General features: G+C 40.0%; 1 protein-coding gene across 3 annotated transcripts in view; it reads right to left on the bottom strand.

Annotated features, from left to right (window-relative positions):
- The window catches only part of slc4a10b (solute carrier family 4 member 10b), a 67,502-nt gene extending 49,287 nt beyond the window's left edge, over positions 1–18,215 (bottom strand). For 2 of the 3 annotated variants that reach the window (XM_036567755.1, XM_036567770.1), the window contains exons 1-2: positions 18,062–18,215; positions 13,765–13,794 (exon numbers count right to left, since the gene is read on the bottom strand). In XM_036567755.1, the coding sequence (XP_036423648.1) occupies positions 13,765–13,794; positions 18,062–18,109 (78 nt within the window). In that variant the 5' untranslated portion in view covers positions 18,110–18,215. Of the gene's footprint in view, positions 1–7,823; positions 8,302–13,764; positions 13,795–18,061 lie in introns of those variants that run through there. The other variant, XM_036567763.1, reaches the window with a different exon arrangement.
- Positions 18,216–20,943: the final 2,728 nt, after the last annotated feature.

Genomic DNA, 20,943 nt, shown 5'->3' with positions numbered 1-20,943 from the left:
TGCAATTCATGAGCTTCTGAACGTAAATGGACCAAAGGGCTTGTGTATGAAAAACGCTGCACTGTAAGAGGAAGAGAAGCCAGCAGTCACATGCATGTAGCACACAAACACCCACAGACACACAAACACATGCACACAGAGGCTTTCATTCAGCTGTATGGCTTTTGACATACCCTAAAAAATGAATGACATTTAATCTGTATGAGAGTTAATCCATTTAAACATCCTCCCCTGTGCTGACATACTACCGCCACCACAACAAGCGTGCCTTTTGTATGCCATTCTACACACACTCCCACAACATAATCCAGCATACACAGGATACCACACACACAAACACACACACACACACACATACACAAAAAAGACGTGGGCATTAGAGAAGAAAGCTTAAAGGCTGGCTCACGAGACATAGTTATCCTGGGATGGTGGCGTGCGTACTAAATGTATGTGCGTGTGAAACAGAGGGAAAGAGAGAGAGAGAGAGAGAGAGAGAGAGAGAGAGAGAGAGAGAGAGAATTAAAAGGGAATGGTATTATGAGTGAGCAGTAAGTGTTTTCCTGCTGAGAGGGTCAGATGGAGGAAGGTGCTGGAAATCGTGACACAGTTTCAGCCCACTCCATAACTGCTAGGCAGAGCCTTCTGAGGGGGTATCAGAGGACACACACACAAAAACACAAACCCAGGCCTTTTTTTAACTGATGAACACAGGAGGCAAGGAAACAGCCAATCGAATGAATGTCACTGTGGGTAGAAGGGTAAAACAGTGTGTCTACGTAAGTGTGTGTGTGCATGTATAGGTATGTGTTACGGTTGCACAATATATTATCAATCTTTACAATGTTATTTGCCTGTTTATATGCATAAAGCTGCAATATGCAAATGAGCCCTCCACCAGTCACAGTGTTTTTATTGCACTGTGAGAAACTTCAACAATCAAAGCACCACATAATTTTTCCTGTGGGTTTTTTCAATTAATCTAGGTTAGCTACTCATGTAGGGGAGACTGGGGAGAGTTGTAACAGTGTTAATATCAACCTCGCACTGGAAGCCATGATGAAATCTGATATCGCTGCTATTAGAACAAATTGTATCTCTATTTTTGTCGTTTTTCAGTATTTGACATGATGTGAAAATGCTAGTTGCCCTTTACATTATTGTGTAAAATTCATGATGAGTGGATCAAAAGAAATGGCTCAAAAGTACAGTTACATTAAATGTGACTTACATGAAAAGTAAAGTCTGTTTTTCTGCTGTGAAGTTCTCATTTTGGAGATACAACGTTTTGTTCTGACAGTAGTGATATGCTTGCTCAATACTTAAGCACTGACACGACAGCCATGCTAACTGATAATCAACTAGATCATGATCTGTTTTACTTTCAAAAACTGTAGACCCAAAGTGTTCCATTATAATTTACTTTCATACCTCAAAAACAGACTTTTGATTATTAAATTTTGCAAGATAAGTGATTATGTGATTGTTCTGCTCTTCTTTTGCATGCAGGCATGAGGACGCAACCAAGCATGTACAGAGTGAATGATGTCACTGTAGCTTGTTGCTGATTGGAGCATTGGCAGTGTTAAAACTGACCCCAGTCATAACTGACCCCAGTCTCCGCCAAATCCAACAAAAGTACATTCTTTCAGTCAAAATAATGCACGCAATGTTTAACCATGTCACATTATTGACTCACTAGTGCATTTTTAGTACCCTTGGTTTACTGCAATTACAATTCACACTGTGCAGTGATGACTGTGTACATGCACAGTATAAAAGTTATATTACAATAAAAATTAAATTGTTGTTACCGCTATAAAAGCAAATTGGTGGAATATTTTGACAGATATGTCTTAGCTATAGCTCTGCCAGACCTGATTTTTCCCTAGCCTATCTTAAAAGTTACCTAGCTAGCTTGCTTTTGTGATAGGCTTAAAGCTAACCGCAGTCTCATTCTGCAAGTTGCCAGCCCCTTTTGGTCAATGCTATTTGGTCATTGTCCAATCTGCAACACCCCTGTCAGTGTGTGTGTAGAGTTAAATGCTAGCTAGCTAAAGTCTGTTTTCTTATTATCAGAGTATGATCATGTGTCAGTTGGATAAACTATATTTAGTATTTTACATGTGATATTACTGTATTTTAGAGGCTTGTCTGCATAGCTGATCATGGGCTCATGGCAACCACAGCACCCACTGAAGCAGGATAGGTTTGTGTGTGAGTGTGTGTGTTTGACTAGTCTGTAGGTGAAGAAAGCGTTGACAGTACTTCAAACTATAAATAGCGCTCCCCTTGCTAAGACTGCACCAGTATCCTGAAATCAATACTGAGATACTGTCCGAACAGAGCAATACCGCTAGTCTAAAATAAGACCGCCCTCAGCCTAATCAATAAACAAACCAGATTCTGTGTCATAGATCAAATGCTCTCTGCATTGCTGTGCTTTCATAGTAGAATTCTAACAACACTTCAGGATCAGGAAACAAATGCATTCTCTGAATTCTGGCAGACAGCTGACATATCCACTTGATTCAATTTTAGAAAATGCAAATAAACCAAATTCCCAAAGTACAGGTTCCTAAATCATCCTTGGCTTGGACGCACGGTTCTATGAAACCTCTAATAGCTACTTTACATTATGTGAAGGTTTATTAAACTTTCAAGAATTAATTTTCAGACATTGGGCCTCATTCACCAGCCATTCTTATGAAGAAACTGCTTTTTAAAACCCACTTGCACAGATTTCTGACATTCAACAATGTTTTCTTATTTGGGATTCTTCTTATGTCAGAACCAAATCTACACATACTCAAGATTACAAAGGTGCAAACAATTCAGCTTAAGAAAACAAAATGAATCTGACGTAGACCTTTTCTTAAGACCTTTCTTAAGAACACATTTAAGAGAAAACTTAGGAAGATACTGGTGAATGAGGTCTAGTGTTCTTTCAAGACACCATTTATTGAAAGGATGCTCACTATAGAACAAAAAGTCATTCGTTAAACGGTACTGCTACAAAAAAAAAACAATTTTTTCCATCTTTATTTTTAATCAAAAGAAACTTTATTGCATCTCTTTTGTCACAGCGTAAAAGCACTGCCATTCCATTTGCAGAAAGAATGCAAAGAACTTCTCTTTTTTCACCCTCAATTAAGTGTCATGAAAAATCCTAAAATCAGCTTAATTTTAATGCTGTTTACAAAAAAAATACACAAACTGGCAGTTGAAAGCCTCTTAGTTTTAGGGTGGAAAAGGTTTTGTCCTGGCAAAAGTATAAGCTGTCAGTCAGGATAAACACACTCTGAGAACTGCAGTAAAGCATGCAACATTGCCATCGTCACACAACAGGCATAGGTTATACGTGCAAACTAAAGTGTCCTGATGCAGTCTGGGACACCTGGCGCTACATGCACTACGTGACAATGTATAGGATGTGCTCTCATAGCTGTTAATCTTTCCTGTACTGAATAGCTAACTCATTATAGTCTGAGTAATAGTAACAAAGATTAAAAGGCAGCTGAAATACATCCATGCAAGCTGAGTCACAGTGTCAGCTTTCTTCCCATTTGCAGTTTTAGAAACATCCCCCTTTAACATTTTGCAGGAAAGTGCTTCCATGTGGCTCTTTAAACTTTGTCAGCTGATCATTCACTGTGCAGTTCCAGGGAGAACTGAAATTCTACCAGGAATTTTTACTTTAACTGTAACTGTAATGCATCATGAGTTCATGGCAGGGTCCACTGTGATAATCTGAACTCTAATACACTGGACCTGGATCAAAGTCTGCATTAGGACCGCACACTCATTAGTGTATTTGGTGTTTAATGTTTAATATGCCTTAGTACTGCTTTAGTAAATTATACTATTTTCACATAATTCTGCAGTGTAGACCTTTGAAAAATAGGTGACCAGCAATATGATTATATGATCATATTTACTTCGTTATTAGTGAGCTGACCCCTGCAGTACAGTTTTTGTGTCTCTTAAACCTTATTAGACGATGGTCTGTAGGTCACAGTGTATTGCTTCTTTTCTTTCTGGTGGAATAGTATGCAGCCTAGTTTTCTCTCTGACCCTCCACACTGTACAGCTAGGTGACAAAAGCAGAGTAATTACCGGCACCAGAACGATACCTGTCTCCAGAAGGCTAAAATAGCACTACTGAAAGCTAGGCCACTCCCTGGATAGACCAACTATCAGTCTTCATGCCCGCTGCAGAGCGGTGATGGTGGAGGGAATAGGGAACGAGGTGACAGGACCCAAAATTTTATGACATCAGGCACTCACAGATAAAATCATTTTAAAACGACAGAGAGACTGAGAGATTAGAGAGTGGCAGTCAGCGAACTGCACTGATCTAATTGGCTGAAGCAGACATGATGATAGAGCTGGCAAAGAACATGCTGCAGAGCTCAAAATCAACAAGAGTACCACAAACACAAGCATTTAGTGCAATATCTACACCACACACTCAGTAATCCACAGACCAATAACTACAATCAGGACTATATACAGCAATACTAATATTTACTGCTCTATAGACCAGCATTAGTTGATGCTAATCTTGAGTAGCTGGCTACCATGGCAGTTAATAATTACTATGTTAGCCTAGCCTATAACACAATAGGACAGCCAAACATGCGAAACTTTATTCTTGGTTAAATTATTTCACTGATAGAGCGAATTTGCAAAACTTTATACTGTGCTAAGTTCCTTAAAATAGGCATCACTTTACATTAGGCCAACACAGTTCAACTTTAGCTAGTCTACCGCACAGTGTATCATTACCAACACCACAGAAGAAAAAAAAAATCAAGGCAAGCTTGATTCATACCTAAAATGACATGGTGCAGTAAGCAAAGGGGAACATTTCTGCAATGTTTGCTTTTTTACATTAGTCACAAGTGAAAACATCAATGGAGTATATTTTAGACATGTTTCTATATTTGACTGCCACCAGTGGTATTTGGCAAAAAATAGAAATGAAACTGCACTTTGTGCTGCTGCCACAAATAAAAATAAAAAGCAAAAGGCAACATAAAAAGCTCCATAAATTAATGTAGGTAATAATGAGCATTCTGCATGTGACACCTTGTGTTGGCTGCATTATAGTGGAATGCTGGAGACAAATTTGCAGACAGATTTGCTAAATGCTTGGCTTGGTCTTTGGCAATTTACTGTAAATGTGCCTCTTTTGTTGCTTCTCTCCTGAATGTGTGGCTCCTTTGGAAAAAACTAAGACGACTACTGCTACAGACCAATACCTATATTCAGTACCCTACAGACCTGCACTTACATTCAGTACACTAGAGAGTGACGCTTACAGTCAGTACTCTACAGACTAATGCTTACGGTCAGTACTCTACAGACTAATATGTACATTCTGTGTGCCACAGACTAATACCTAAACTCAGTACTCTACAGACCAATGCCTACATTCAGTAATCTACAGACCAATACCTACATTCAGTAATCTAGAGAACAGTGCCTACATTCAGTAATCTACAGAACAGAGCCTATAGTCAGTACTCTACAGACCAATACTTATACTCAGCACTCCACAGACCAAAACCTACATTCAGTACTCTACAGATCAATACTTACATTCAGTACTCTACAAACTAATACCTACATTCAGTACTCTAAAGGCCAATACCTACATTCAGTACTCTACAGACCAATATGTACATTCTATATGCTACAGACCACTATCAACATGTAGTACTACTCACATTCAGTACTCTAAAAACCAATACCTACACTCGGTACTCTACAGACCAATTTGTACATTCAGTACTCTACAGACCAATACACTCAGTACTTTATAGACCAATGCCAACATACAGTATTTTACAGTCCAATTTATTTATTTAGTACTATACAGACCAATTTGTACATTCAGTACACTACAGACCAGTACACTCAGTACTTAGCAGACCAATACCAACATACAATATTTTACAGTCAGATTTATTTATTTAGTACTCTACAGACCAATTTGTACATTCAGTACACTAGCGACCAATACATACATTTAGTACTCTACAGAACAACACCTACTGTTGGTCTGTAGAGTACATTACAGAACAATACCTACACTCAGTATGCTACAGACCAATACTTATATTCAGTACTCTACCCATCAATATACTTAGTACTCTACAGACCAATGCCAACATACAGTACTCTACAGACCAATTCGCACACTCAGTACACTACAGACCAATACATACATTCAGCACTCTACAGACCATTTTGTACACTCAGTATGCTACAGACCACTAAATACATTCAGTACTCTAGAGAACAACACTTATTTTCAGTACTCTACAGAATAATACCTACACTTAGTACTCTACAGACCAGTATGTACCTTCAGTACTTTACAGAAGAATACCTACACTCAAGTACTCTACAGACCAATATGTATATTTAGTACTCCACAGACCAATACCTAGTCAGTACTCCACAGACCAATAACCACACTCAGTACTCTACAGACTAATATGTACATTCAGTGCTCTACAGACCAATAACCACACTCAGTACTCTACAGACCAATACCTACACTCAGTACTCTACAGACCAATTCCTATATTCAGTATTTTACATTTCAATACCTACATTCTGTACTCTACAGTCCAATACTACATCAGACAATATTATCAGCAACATAAAAAAGTTTTAAATGGTGAAATGAAACCTAATAACATGGAGCTTGTGAACTGCCTGGCAGTGTGGCACAGCATTCCAGCTGGTGGAAAGGAAACAGACCTGACAGATATTTTTATTAATACAATCAAATGAAATAGTTTAAGCTAATTTAATAAAAATATTACAATTCAATGCTGAACTGAAGAATCTCTAAAACAGGCTGAAATTGCATTTTACGGTGTTTACACATATTTTCACAAAATTGTTCAGCCCTAATTCTATATACGAATACCTACACTAGTACTCTACAGACAAATACCTACACTCAGTACTCTAAACAAACAAATAACATGAATTTTACAAAATTAAGATCAGTAAGAATTAAGCAAGAAGTAAAAATAGGTCATCAATCGTCTTGAACGATGTATGTATGTCTATTTCTAAGGTATAAGTAAGTTTGCTGAATGGCCTGGCCTCTGTCCCACTGTCCTGATGTTTTACAGCCAAAACTGTTTCTACAACATCTTGATTTGAGTTTTGCACCAATTCACTTGGATGCTTTATGCTTAATTTATATACAGTTCCATGCATTCACACATTATTTGCTGGTAAGCTCGAGGGGCCCCGACTGGTGATTATACTGCAGGGGGAACTAAGGGTTAAGCGAATTAGGAGTTCAAGGATCTCTGTTCAGAAACTCAAGACTGATGTGATCCATCCATAGGTACAGCCTGTGTCTCGAAAGTGGTACCTGCTGTACTGCAGCTCATCAAAAGTACACAGCATGCAGCAAAACAGCCCCCTCTGCATTAGTGCTTCCACATTCACTAGTACAATCTGCTCTGTGTGCAGTGCTCCATATGACCAATGCAGTGCAGCACACAGAGGTGAACTTACAGCACACTGATACAACATGAAGAGCTGAAGAATCTTTCTCACTTTAAGTGGCCTTTAAACCAAAATCAGCCCCCCAAAGTTACAGCACAGTTCATATAACATTGTACTATACTGAATACTTTATACTGTATACATTATATGCTCTTCATTTTCTAGATCTTTGCAGATTTTGTCTATATAAGCATACAAAACAGTATTAGCAAAAATGGGCAAGAAACAATATGCAAACGCAAAAACACAGATAGTTCTATGTCCTGAGTGCAGAAGTAGCATACCTGTGAGTGGAGCCGGTTGTAGAGATCGGTACTCATGACCTGTGCTACGTTTCTCAACACAGTGCTAGAGCGAGTCAAACGGTCAGTCAGTCAGTCGTGTAGTTAGGCAGGCAGGTGCAGCCTCATGTACTACTGAGCACATTGACTGTAGAGGATGCACAGCAGATAGTTTGACTCTCTCACCATCCCAGGACAAAAAAAAAAAACTCCAGCGGCGTGTGGCCAAACAAGCAGCAATATTTGTGACCACAGAGCGTCCCCTTGCCTGCGAATGCAGCAGCAGATTACAGCTGTGACAACAGCACTGACCAGCACACTCTAAGATACTAAGCTGCTCTCTCTCTCTCTCTCTCTCTCTCTCTCTCTCTCTCTTTCCTCTTCCTCTCTCTCTTGTAGTGTCTTGTGCTCTGAGCAGCTATCCATCTACATTCTGCTGTGCTCTGACCTGGTCTCCTCCTTCCCAAGGGCATTCTGGGAGTGTTACGCTGGCCACTAGACAGAGGATAATACTAGGTCTGGTTTTGCCTTGGCTCTCTCTCTCTCTCTCTCTCGCTCTCTTCCTCCACCCCCCCCAACCCCCGTGCTTACCCCCCCCCATCTCTCAGGTAAAATAATATCCTCTGTAGTAAAAATAAAGCCAGAGAGTAAAGCTCTGTCAGTTTCCTGCAGTGCACTCTTCTTCACCTTTAGCTTAAATTCAGAATAGCTGCAGTGTGCAGGTCGAGAACACAGGTGAAGTATCTGCAATACAGACACAACACAGAAATACAAAGCACAGCCTGAGAGGTTCACAGCAGCGTCTTGCTCTTTACACCTCACTAACCACATTCTGCAAGGCTTTGCTTCATCATTAAAGCATACAAAAGCAAATCTCTTGACATCAGTCAGCAGATCGGCTGGCTTACTTAAATGCTATTAGATAAGCTACAAGGATCAATTAAAAAATAATAGAAAACAGAATAAATCATTATTATTTTTTATTTTAACTGGTGAATAACCTAATCACAGACATATGTGGTATCCAAAGTAATACCTGTCCTTGTCAAGCTCAATGGGGGAATGTCAAAATGATAATGGCAATTTAGCATTAGTGCTCCTATAAAATTTTTAATGTTATGCTACTGTCAAGCTAGGAATAAGGCTGTTTCAGTGTTTCCCACACATAGGTTGTACTTGTGCCCCCCAAACCAACGTATACTGATGCCCAAATGTATTTTGTCCCATTTTAACAATTTCCATTTGCATAAGATTTTTTAAATATGGCCCATTACCCCCCCAACCACCTAGGTTTATTTCAGACCTGTGGGAAACACCGTGCTTAATTTCAGACATTCTGGAGTTGATTCTGATTCCAATTCCCAGTGATAGGAATCAAAGGAGTCAGCTACACACTACAATTTTCTGAATTCTCAATTTAAAAATGTAAGAAATTGAGCACCTCTCACATATGCTTTTATTATGCAAGAATTTACAGTAACAATCAGGAAGAAGTTAAGTGTGTCTGAATGTATGCGGCAAGACTGAAACAACAATTTAACTGAACGAGACCTAGTTCAATTCAAACACATCAACTGTAAGACACTTTTTACTATAGATTTTTAGTTTTACTTTGTTTACCAATGTCCAAAGTAAAATACAGCTAGTCTAGCGGTGTGTGTGTGTTGTGGAAGACTCCCTAAACAGTGACAGCAGAACATCTAAGACTCTGTGTGGGTGTGGGCAAATTTACTGTCATTGTGTGGAATCAAGTCAAGCTAGCTAGAAAACTATGGAGCTTACTCTAAATTCACAAATGCATGGAGAATGAACTCTTTTTGGGATCGATTCAAGCTGTAGCTAGAAGTATATGAGATCACATTCACACACTGGTTTTAATGCTACAGGTCCCACTTAAACACAGACATTTGAAAATTGTAACATCACATTACATTCTTTACTTTCAATTTTGCAGTTTAACAATAACTTCTTCAGTGAAACACTGAATTTAAAACTTGTCACTGAACTTAATTGGAGGAACAAACCTGCTAACCTATTAGCTATCTGGCTCAAACAAAAACTCACCCAGAGACAAACTCCAGACAGGCTACACAACCTAAGTGCTGTTAGCTAGGCAGCTTCTTAGTATTAGCTGATTAGTTAATATAAGTGATCTGCACTAGCCATATCCTGAAATGTATACTGGGTTATTAAAAATGTAAAATTGTTAGGATGAAGTTTTTGTTCTGAAATATGAACATTTTGATTCTTTTTTGTGCGTGTGCAGTTGTTCTATTGTTTTTGGCATGTAAGTTGGCACATATGTTATTGTGTCTCACAGAACATCCTAAAACACTCCTCCCCGTCCCCCAGGGTGTGGTGGTCGATTAAAGAATTGAAACTTGGGACAGTACACAAATACAAACATGCAAATACATAGCTTTAAAAGAACAAAACTAGACAAATGTCCATGTGGGTAAACAGCTGGGTACTTCAAAAAGGAAATGTAGGCATCAATAGTTCTCAACTAAGCACTATGTATACTAGCAACCGAAAGTTCCAGCGAAATACTATCAAGCGCAGATAGAATCCATTGGAGAAGGATTCCATTGATTGACTCGCAATTTTTCTGCAAAACAAGTTATTTCTGCTAAGCTGAAAGACTAAAAAAATAAGTTAAAAGAAAAATAGATGCTAAGCATGGAACATCATGGTCTAATAGGGCCATGAGATCAGTGGCAGCCTGATGCCAGAAATTAAAGACCTTGGGACAAGACCAAAAATAGTGTAAAAAAGTGCCAAACTCCCTTGAGGAACACAAGTTACATTGTGGAGACTTGGTTAGACGCATGTGAAACGGCCTTAACAGTGGTAAATATAATCTGTGTAAAAAATTGGTGTATTATCTGACGATTTGGCTTTCTTGACGATAAAATGATGGTTCCCCAAACACGGCTTGTGCAGAAATTCTGATCCTTCTAAACTGAGGTCCTTAGACCAGACTGAGCATGCTCCAAGTGTTGTGTAATAAGCCTTTAGTAAAAGGTATAAATACTGGAAGCTAAGCAATGCTGTCTTTCAGCATTGGGTGTAACTGCAATTTAGAGATTGGGGTGCTTCATAAGACCAAAGGGCAGATCTAAGCTGCAGGTACATGAAAAAGGAGGTACTGGGGAAATGAAATTGCTCTTTAATATACTGAAAGGATCTTAATCCATTTTCATCAAAAATATCACCAAAAATGTGACTTTGTCGACTCTCCCACTGGGTGCATTGGAAGGGAGAACTCTTTGTCAACAGATCATGATTGTGAAAGAGTGAAGAGTGATAATGTCATTTTATATTTGAGTCTGTTTGCCTGATGGCTGCTCACCACGTTGTTATAAGGTGTAATATTATGGGTCCAAAGTGTAGTTTTGCAATATCTGGTAGAAACATCACAAAATATAAGATCTCGTAACCTCCATGGAGCTACAAGGGACTCTTCCACTGAACGTCAAGAAGTATTTTGTATTTGGATTCAGCCCAACTGATAAAAGGGTAAAAGCTTGAGGATATAGGTTAAAATTTGGAAAGACCACCATCAGACGTAATTTTATCCGAGGTCACTTGCCATTCCAAATATATGAGGACTAAATGTGAACAATTTTGCTGAGTAAAACTTAATTATTTTCATCAACTGAAACTATTCACTATTTAAGCCAGAGTAAAATAGACTGAAATTGAACTCTACAAATATAGCTACATCAAAAAGATGTGAAAAAAACATCTAACGCTAAGTGCATCATCACAGAGCTCCAGCTCATTCTGCATTATGACAGCAGCCTGAGAACATTAACAGCAGGATGAAAGCACTGAGTTTGGGCTGAGAGTGTGTCTAGAGAGTAGGGGGCATGATGACCTCCAGAAGTAAGCGGCTATTGCAGCAGAATCAAAAGCTCTTCCTGTTTCCAAAGGCTGCGGAGGATTTTACTAGCTCCTAATGTTCCATTGCACAGGCATTATAGCCCTTTTCTTTCAGCATTCGAATCTTCAGCATCTTCCATTGAAATATTCATCAGATTATTCTGCGGTGTCTATCTCTGCGGTTGTGTGATAGCCTGCACTGCCAAAGTTACAGCCTTTACTGCCTTCACTAAGGAATGAAGAACAGCTTCAGGAGTCACACTGTGTCATGTTGCAAGGGCCAAATTAAAAATGAATCACCATCGCCCTCCTTTTGAGAGCACACAACAACTATAACAATGGCAGATGAGTGTGGCTACATGAAAAGGGTTAGCTGTGGCAGCAAATCTTCCATTACTGGCTGTTTCAGCATGCAAAATAGTAGATAGTATAACCCAACAGCTCTGTTTCAGTAAGAACAGCAAAAGCTTTGGGTTGAACAGAACGCAAAATAAAGTGTGCTATAAAGAGAGTAGGGTTTAAAGCCAGCAGACTAAAGTTTAACGAAGGCACTCTCTAAGGTCTATAGAGAGAGACTACAGTTTAATCAAGACAGCCTTTTAACACAGAGAGACAGATTAGAAAGAGAGATCAAAGCTTATCCCTGAGACCTAAGTAGAACCCATATACCACATCAACAGAAAGAGGAAATTGGTCTCGTTTTCATGTTGTATCCGTTAGCCCTGCCCTGAGCCCTAACCTTTGCCATTCACAACCTTTTCATGAAGACTGGTACGTTCACACAGACCCGTCATCTAAACTGAGGCGCAGCAATGCCTGGATACACTCTTTACAAAGAGAGAGACTCTAAAGAGAGACCGTGACCCAGCAGATGCCTCTCTGCCTCCTCTCTCAGCACCTGATCATAGTGCTTCACAGCACCATCCGTCTGTTAGACGTCTCATAGTGCTCCACAGCCCCATCCATCTGTTGGACAGATTGGACACGCTCCAGGCTACAAGCAGACCTGGGAGGAGCACGCAGGTTATGCTGAAGTGAATGATTACTGCTCTGTAATAATGTTACTACTTAAAGTAAAATTCCACCAATGTTTCTGCATGACTCATTCAATGTACATAAAGCCTTTCAGAGTGTTTTGACATAGTGAAATGCATTGTAGCGCAATGTCTATATAATCATGATATTTGCTCTCAAAAATCATTAAACCTACAAGTGTCTTCTGAGTTTTATATGTAATGTTGAAAATGGTAAAATCAATGTGAACCTGACAAAACAAGTTTTCTTTTAAAAATATGTTTTAGGCCAAAACTATTGTAAAACAATGTCTGAGGCATCAGGCAACATATTCGTAAACATTTAGTGTAATACCTTCCTGTGAGGGAGCTTTTAAAGGCATTAAACTCCTCAGACGTCTGGTTCCAATCACCGCCGCTGTGAACAATTCTAACTCTGTACGTTTCTCTAGGACAAAGCACTTAGCATCAAACCATTCTGAATGACTTTGTTTCCATCTTAACCAGTAAATCATGCAGATATTGAAAAATAGGTGGAATTCTCTTGTAACTCTCTGTGTCCTGTGTTCTAGCCACGTTCTTTTATGATTTCAAACAAAATATACTTTCATACACAATTTTGGTTTGACAACTTTCCAACACAGTCTTTAAGACACGGATTAAGCCAAAGCTATGACTAATCTACAATGCATAAAGGGATTTTGTACTGAAACAACACTGCATATGTCTGAAGAATGAATGAATGCGTATGAAAATGACGTTTCTTGCATGTTAGCTGCGACACACCAAAATAAACTCCTGTTGTGTTACCATGGTACGTATTTCTGATTCTGATTCAGACTCTGAAGGCCCTTCAGGACTATGCTTAAACCATAACTGGAGAATAAGCCACCAATGTTCACTAGGCATGAGCTTAAACAGGAAGAATGAGAAAAGGAGGTAACCTCTGTGGTCTGCCTGTTTCATTACTGTAGTATTTAAGCAGATGAGGGAGAGAGAAGAGAAAATACTATGTTCAGAGAAATGAATTAAACCATTGAACTCACCACACTTCTTCCTCGGGAGGGCGTCGCAACCTACAAAGAGTAAAATATCTCTGTTAAGCTAAATCAATAAGTAGTGAGTAGAGGCCTAAAAACAGCAAAACCATTTTAACCATAATTAAGGTTTAAAACCTGTTTAAACACAAGCGCTGCTTTTATGTTGCTGCTGCATTAAAAAGAAAGGTTTTCTGAAGAAAGGTGAAAAGGTTTATTTACACTAATGATTTGACATAATCATCACAAATACTCAAAGGATTTCTAGTCATATAATACCTGTGGGGAATAAGGGTGAACTCATATTATGGGACAAGGACTAAGAAAATCAAAACCACCTTTAAAAAGTAGTTTTGAAGCAATAACAGAACATTAACAAATATTACAAATATTTGGAATGACATTCTGAGATCAACAAATACATAACTAAAAAAATATCATATGATAGATGAACAATTTTATTTTTTGGAACAGTTTTCAGAGGCAACTTCATCAACAGAGAATTTACACTGAATTGCTGAATTGCACAGAGAGTAAACATGTACTAGTGTGTATGACCATATGTTTATTATAATACCACTCCAAAACTCCTTCACTGTAAGATTTCACATCTGTAACAGATGGGAAATTGATGTTTCATTAGTTACTCATCATTCTAAGGATGATTATTAAGCATTAACATAGACACTAGGTAGTTAGGGTGTCCTGGTAAGTTAATGATCCATGTTTATTATGTGTTATTACAAATTACACTGTAATGCAAGTAGGCTGCTTTAACAAGCAGGTCAAGACTCTGCCCAATGCTGACCCACTCAAAATTATTCTAAGTTTCAGTTTGATTAGTAGTTACAGCCTGTCCAGGCTATATTCTGCAAAAACAAACCACAGACAATATGCTATGCGATTACAACATCCGCCCACAAAGCTTACAGTAATGCTTCACAGCGATACAGTGGACAAACACCGCATAGTGGAACAAATCATTTACTTGTTCCAAACTAAGTTGACCTTACATCATTAATAAGAAGCTTACCTTGTTTGCTTGGGCAGAAATGTTGTTGGTATTTTCCGTAGTAGTTTGAACAGTTTGCTTTCACTGAAAGACTTTTTAACCATTACAAAAGCACATTTGTTTATCATATTATTGAATAAAATCAACTGATTTGCTTATTTTTGTATGTTGAGTAATTCATAATGTCCTACTTTATTATGGTGTATGCCCTGAGAATAATTAGAGGATTGCATTATATCTGTAATTAATAGCTATTCCAGTCGTAATGAATGCACGCATATCAAAAAGTACCAAGCCATCTGTCTCAACAAACTAAAGGATCTTTGCTTGTGCAACATCAGGTCCTGCACATGGCTCACTGCTGACACTGAAAATGGGCTGTTCAGTTGAAAAAGTGAAGCTGAACACTCTTATTATTCAGGTGTTTATGAAAGGTCAGCTATGATGTCTGCCATTCAACAAAGTATCTCATCTGAAATGAGAACAAGTGAAAAGTAGAGGATAAACTCTTGATTAGCATTCTGCCCTATCCTATGTCCTATGTTCAGTGATGGGGCCAGTACAATTTAAAGCAGTAACTGTTTAACTGTCACTGTAACTGTTACTCTTATATTACACACTGACCACTTTAATAGAAACACCTATCTAGTCCAGGCTTTGATCTTCTCTGTGTTTTTTTAGTTCAGAAGTCTAAATACCCAAACAGAAGACAGGATATTCTAGAGAAACACTATCCATATGGTCGCCAGGCGTTGGAATCAACTTGACAGCACTTAATAATAACAATCTTGTAGCTTCAACTTGCTCATCTACAGTTACAGACTGTAGCCCACCTGTTGCCATGCACAATTTGTCTTAGTCATCTTTCAGTCCCTCATCAGTGATCAGTTTCTGACCACAGAGGTATGACTGGTTAGATACTTTTTGGTGGCAAAAATGCTGTGCCTGTAACACTGGTAGTAACACCAGATACACTTCAATCTCACTACCAGGTCAGATGTACTAAGAACGGTCCACCACTCAACCAACAACTGGTCAACAATGCTCACGTAGTCAGAGGGTGGCTGACAAATTGTCAGTGCCAACAGACAGGCTACAGTCTATAAGTGTACACCCAATCAGTGGACCAATGAGGTAGGTTAGCCTAAAGTGGCCAGTAAATGAATCGCAGGTGCTTTTTACAAACTGGATGGGGAGTGTAGCACTAAAGCTAAGATCCAGCTAAGAGACTGTTACATTAGGATGACTCTGCATTAAGCACCAGATCAGATCAACATCACCCCTTATGCCAGCGAGGGCACACAAGGTCCAACAGAGGACTGTGTTTTTAGGGTTGCACCAAAGCTGCTTTTCTGTCAACTGCACATGGATAATGAACACAAATCTGCTCGGAAGTGATTAGCGCAGGGGGTTTGTGCTTGAATGTCATAAAAAAGATATTCATACTTTCATCTGGCATTTTGGTAAAGTGGTGCTCTCCTTCCACCCCTGCACAAACACTCCCCACTCTCCCGCACTCAGTACTCAGGTTGCCTGAGTTGGAGCGATGTGTAATGTGGCTTAACACCAGCAGGAGCTCTCTCCCACTACCCACACTGCTCTGCTAACTGATGATTATGATTATTGCTCAGGTCCAGCTCAGGCTTCACAAAATGGAATATACCATTGTGAACATGTTAATCAGTCTTTCTCATACATCTTACATATTGATCACTAAATGCAGAGCTGTTTTGGGAGCAGACTTGCCAGTTTTCTGGGTTTAAACAAATTCAATTCTAATCACTGAATTGTAGTAAGTATTGTGGATGAACAATGATTTTTAACCAATGCAGGGAATCAACTCATGTTACAATCCTAGAAATGCACAATACCAAGACTCCCCAGTGATGTCGCTGTGGAAATCAATATAGCAACTCTGCTAACTTATGTGTTGGTAAATGATCTAACCTCACTCTGCTGGAATGGCCTGAAATCTTGCCTTGTCGGGTCTGCCATCCATCTTCACTGAGAGCAGTGACAATCACTCAATCCTGACATGTACAAATGAGCACTCTAAAAAAAGGGACTGACTGCTACTCATCATGATTCTGAAGGGCGCTGATCTGGGACCTGTTTTGAGGACTTGGATCTTATAAACAGGTGAGAAATTAAAGTTAGATCAGTGGTCCTACTCCAAATCCAAGTATGCGTTTCTGTTGCTTTGGCCCAATGACTTCCATCTCCTAGGCCTTCTCTGAAGATGACCTTCCCCACGCACTTCCCATCACAGGGTACTGGGGACACATGGGTTTGTTCCAGACGCTCAGTGGTTGAGCCTGTATTGTTCTTTACCACAAGAACTAGCATTTATGAAATTACACAAGCCAGGTGTAGCTTTAAATGTAGGCTACAGTGGGCAGTGGGACTCAATCCACCCTTATTCCAGAGATTATACTTAAGGTAGCAGCTATTCCATCACAGTAATTGCTGTGCTTGTTATGGTATTTGGCCATCTATCAACACTGAATCATATATAAAGCCCTGGGACCGCGTTTCATCTATGCAATCTTGAGATTACAACAGCATCTGTCAGAACACTTGGTCTGTTTTGTGAATATGCAAGTGTACAGTGGTTAGTGCTATTTTAGGGCTGGAGAGACTGGAGAGGGCTACCTGACTGTTTCGCTGCAAAACAGAGACGGTAATAGATCAGTAGGCAGCAACAGACGGTGCTTAGCGTAGTTTCTCGGAGGAGATGTTGAGGTGCAAATCAACTTATGCTCGTCCTGCGGGACACACATCGTGAACATCCAGCAGGTAACGCGACTGTTGCTGGAATATGAACTGTTACATGCTGTAGCACCCCTGAGGATTAGGTTAGTCATCGCCATAACGCTGTATACGCTAATATTGGGGCTAAAACCGCAGCGTTTAGTCATACAGTGCTGCGACGATGAGGAGCGATATTCATACCGGTGCCTGAAGCAAACACACACAACGTCTCGTCTCCTAACTGAAAAAGCGCATATGGCGGTGTAAGAGACCTTGCATTGCTTAGCCGAGCTGCATGAGGCTAAAATTGGCTTCATATCCCCTAGTCTTCGGATATTTAATCGAATTTTCCATTCCACCTTAAACGCCGGTAGGCGCCTGAATGTAACCGCTGGACCATTTAAGGTAGAACGGAAAATTCGAATAAGCAGCCAAGTTCAGCCTCGTCCTAGCGGCGTTCTCTCCGTAGTTGATGCAGTAATGATGCCGGATGAGGAGACGGTCTGCAGCGTTTCATGCACGATGAAAGAAAACACGTCTTACCGTGGGCAGGAGAGGCTCCATTTGGGCGCCTTGGTCCTTAATATCCATCTTTCTTGGTCACTGATGGAGCAGAGCGGTGTGTGTAGAGGTGAGTGTGTGTGCTGCGGGCTGCTCTGGCTGCCTCTCTCTCAGCTCCTCACACACACGGACTGGTCACATGCTTAGCAAAGTAGTCAGGCAGACCCTAATACTATTACTATAGGAGTGTAGATCTCTCTCTCTCTCTCTCTCTCCCTCTCTCTGTGACGCGTTTAATACAGTCACCAACGCACCATTGAGATTATAATGTGGTTTTATTTGTGGCTGATGTTTGCAGTGTATTTGTGCTTCCACTTGAATGTGTGAACTGCTGCTAATTACTGTACTTCTAGAAAAGTCTGTGCTGTCACAAGTATTTGTGGAGGTTCATTGCATTGCTAGAAATGCCACGTTTCGTTTTGATAGCTAGTATGCTGGCTCTATATTAGGATACATTAGGTGATGCTGTAAGGTGTTAAACTACACTGAAAAAAATGGTTCGTGATTAAAATGTGTCAGTCAGTTGCAGATGAATGGAATATGTTTCCTCAGCACAATTGCTGCTCTTCAGTGTAAATGTGTAACTGGATGTGAGAGAATCGTTTGACACATTGAACAGTTTTTTTTAAGGCAGGGGTTTTCAAGCTTTCCCACCTCAAGGTCCACCTGTTTATCACTAGAAGGCATAAAGGCCCACAGGAAAACAACAAAAAACATCACTGAACATTAAATATTGCCAGATTAGGCGAATATAAGCTTGTTTTCTACCTGAAATCAGGCAGAACGATGGCAAATTAAGCAATTTTTTTCACTCACAAGTGGATGATTGAAACTTTGAGGCAGTATTTTTTTATTTCTAGAAGAGCAGCTAAAACATATGAATCACCATTGATGCATGATTTGTATTAATATTTTTGTTCACTGATATTTATTACAAAGTACCATCAGTAGCCCACTATGGACCACTGTCTCCTTCTCAGCATAGGCCCGAGGACCACCAGAGGGTGCTTCACGGCCCACTTCTGGTCCACAGTGCAGTGGATGAGAAACCCTGATTTAAGGTACTTATACACAAAGTGTCACTGCCGTCTAGAAATTGAGCCTGTTACAAGTGTTATTTTACTCTTGTTAAGAATTCAGGGCCCGCATTCACAAGGCATCACAGAGTAGGAGTGCTGATCTAGGATCTGCTCCTGTCAGTAAGATCATCTTAAATAGGACTTAAGCCTGATCCTAAAAGCACTCCTGCTCTAAGAACCTTTGTGAAAACGGGCCCAGGTGTTATTTGTTGGGTTTGACCAGACCGTAACATTCTGTTATAGGGATAACCAAAGTGTGAGCTGTGATTTGGCCCATCAGAAAGTTACCTTACCCCCACCCCTCATCCTAAGACATCCAAATCCAAAGGCATTTGGCAGACACTTTTGACGACCTACAATTTAATTATGTTACAGATGTAGTGAACGTAACATTAGGAGTCTTGCCCAAGGACTCTTATAAGCATGGTGTGGTTACCCAGGCAGGGAATCAAACCCCAGCCTGCTGTGTGGAGGATAGCAGTGTTACCCACTATTCTACACCAACCACAAAGAGGGAACAACATTTTTATACTTGATATAACTAATAATTTCCCTTTTTTGAAGTTGCATTTTTAAAGTACACTCACTGAGCACTTTATTAGGAACACCTCCTTGCATCTACACTTATTGTCCATTTTATCAGCTCCACTTACTACATAGGAGCACTTTGTAGTTATACAATTACAGACTGTAGTCCATCTGCTACTCTGCATATTTTGTTAGCCCCCATTCACCCTGTTCTTCAGTGTATTCTTCAGGTATTATTTGCGTGGTAGATCATTCTCAGCACTGCAGTGACACTGACGTGGTGGTGGTGTGTTAGTGTGTGTTGCGCTGGTACGAGTGGATCAGACACAGGGGTGCTGAAGGAGTTTTTAAACACTGTCCACTCTATTAGACACACCTACCTTATAGATGTAAAGTCAGAAACAGTAGCTCATCTGTTGGTGCACAGTTTGTGTTGGTCATCCTCTAGTCCTTCATCAGTGGTCACAGGATGCTGCCCACATGACGCTGTTAGCTGGAGAGTTTTGGTTGATGGAATATTCTCAGTCCAACAGTGACACTGAGGTGTTTAAAAACTCCAGCAGCACTGCTGTGCCTGATCCACTGAGACCAGCGCAACACACGCTAACACACCACCACCACGTCAGCGTCACTGCATGGCTGAGAATGATCCACCACCCAAATAGTACCTGCTCTGTAGTGGCCCTGTGGGGGTCCTGATCATTGAAGAACAGGGTAAAACGGGGCTAACAAAGTATGCAGAGAAACAGATGGACTACAGTCTGTAATTGTAGAACTACAAAGTGCACCTATATGGTAAGCGGAGCTGATAAACTGGACAATGAGTGTAGAAACAACGAATAAAGCGCTCAGTAAGCAAATGTCAGTGATAAAATATAGTGTAATGTTATAAAACCAAAAAGGATGAAAAGTTTACCCCTGCTCTGTTATGAGAATAGAGCTAACATAACCAGTTCTGTATTACACAAGGACCACTAAAACATTGTGCCCACCCTACATCCCTATGTTCAGCATTAGGACAACACCACTCTGAAGTCTATAGCGAGCTTGCACTGTTGCGTCTGTTCTGACAGGTCCTCTGCATGGCTGAAACTGCAGGCTACATGTGAGGTCCCAGCTTTCTTCAACTTTTATTCAGGCTGTTGGTGTAGATGTTTCTCACATGTCTCATAGCAAATTGAATGTAAAAGCAGAGATTTATGCCATATTTGTTTTGATACCTTGAAATGTATCTCAGAAAGGAGGTGGGATAGTGCA

The sequence above is a fragment of the Colossoma macropomum genome, unplaced genomic scaffold, assembly GCF_904425465.1.
Source record: "Colossoma macropomum unplaced genomic scaffold, Colossoma_macropomum, whole genome shotgun sequence".
Lineage (NCBI taxonomy): Eukaryota > Metazoa > Chordata > Actinopteri > Characiformes > Serrasalmidae > Colossoma > Colossoma macropomum.
This window is presented reverse-complemented; position numbering and strand designations above follow the sequence as displayed.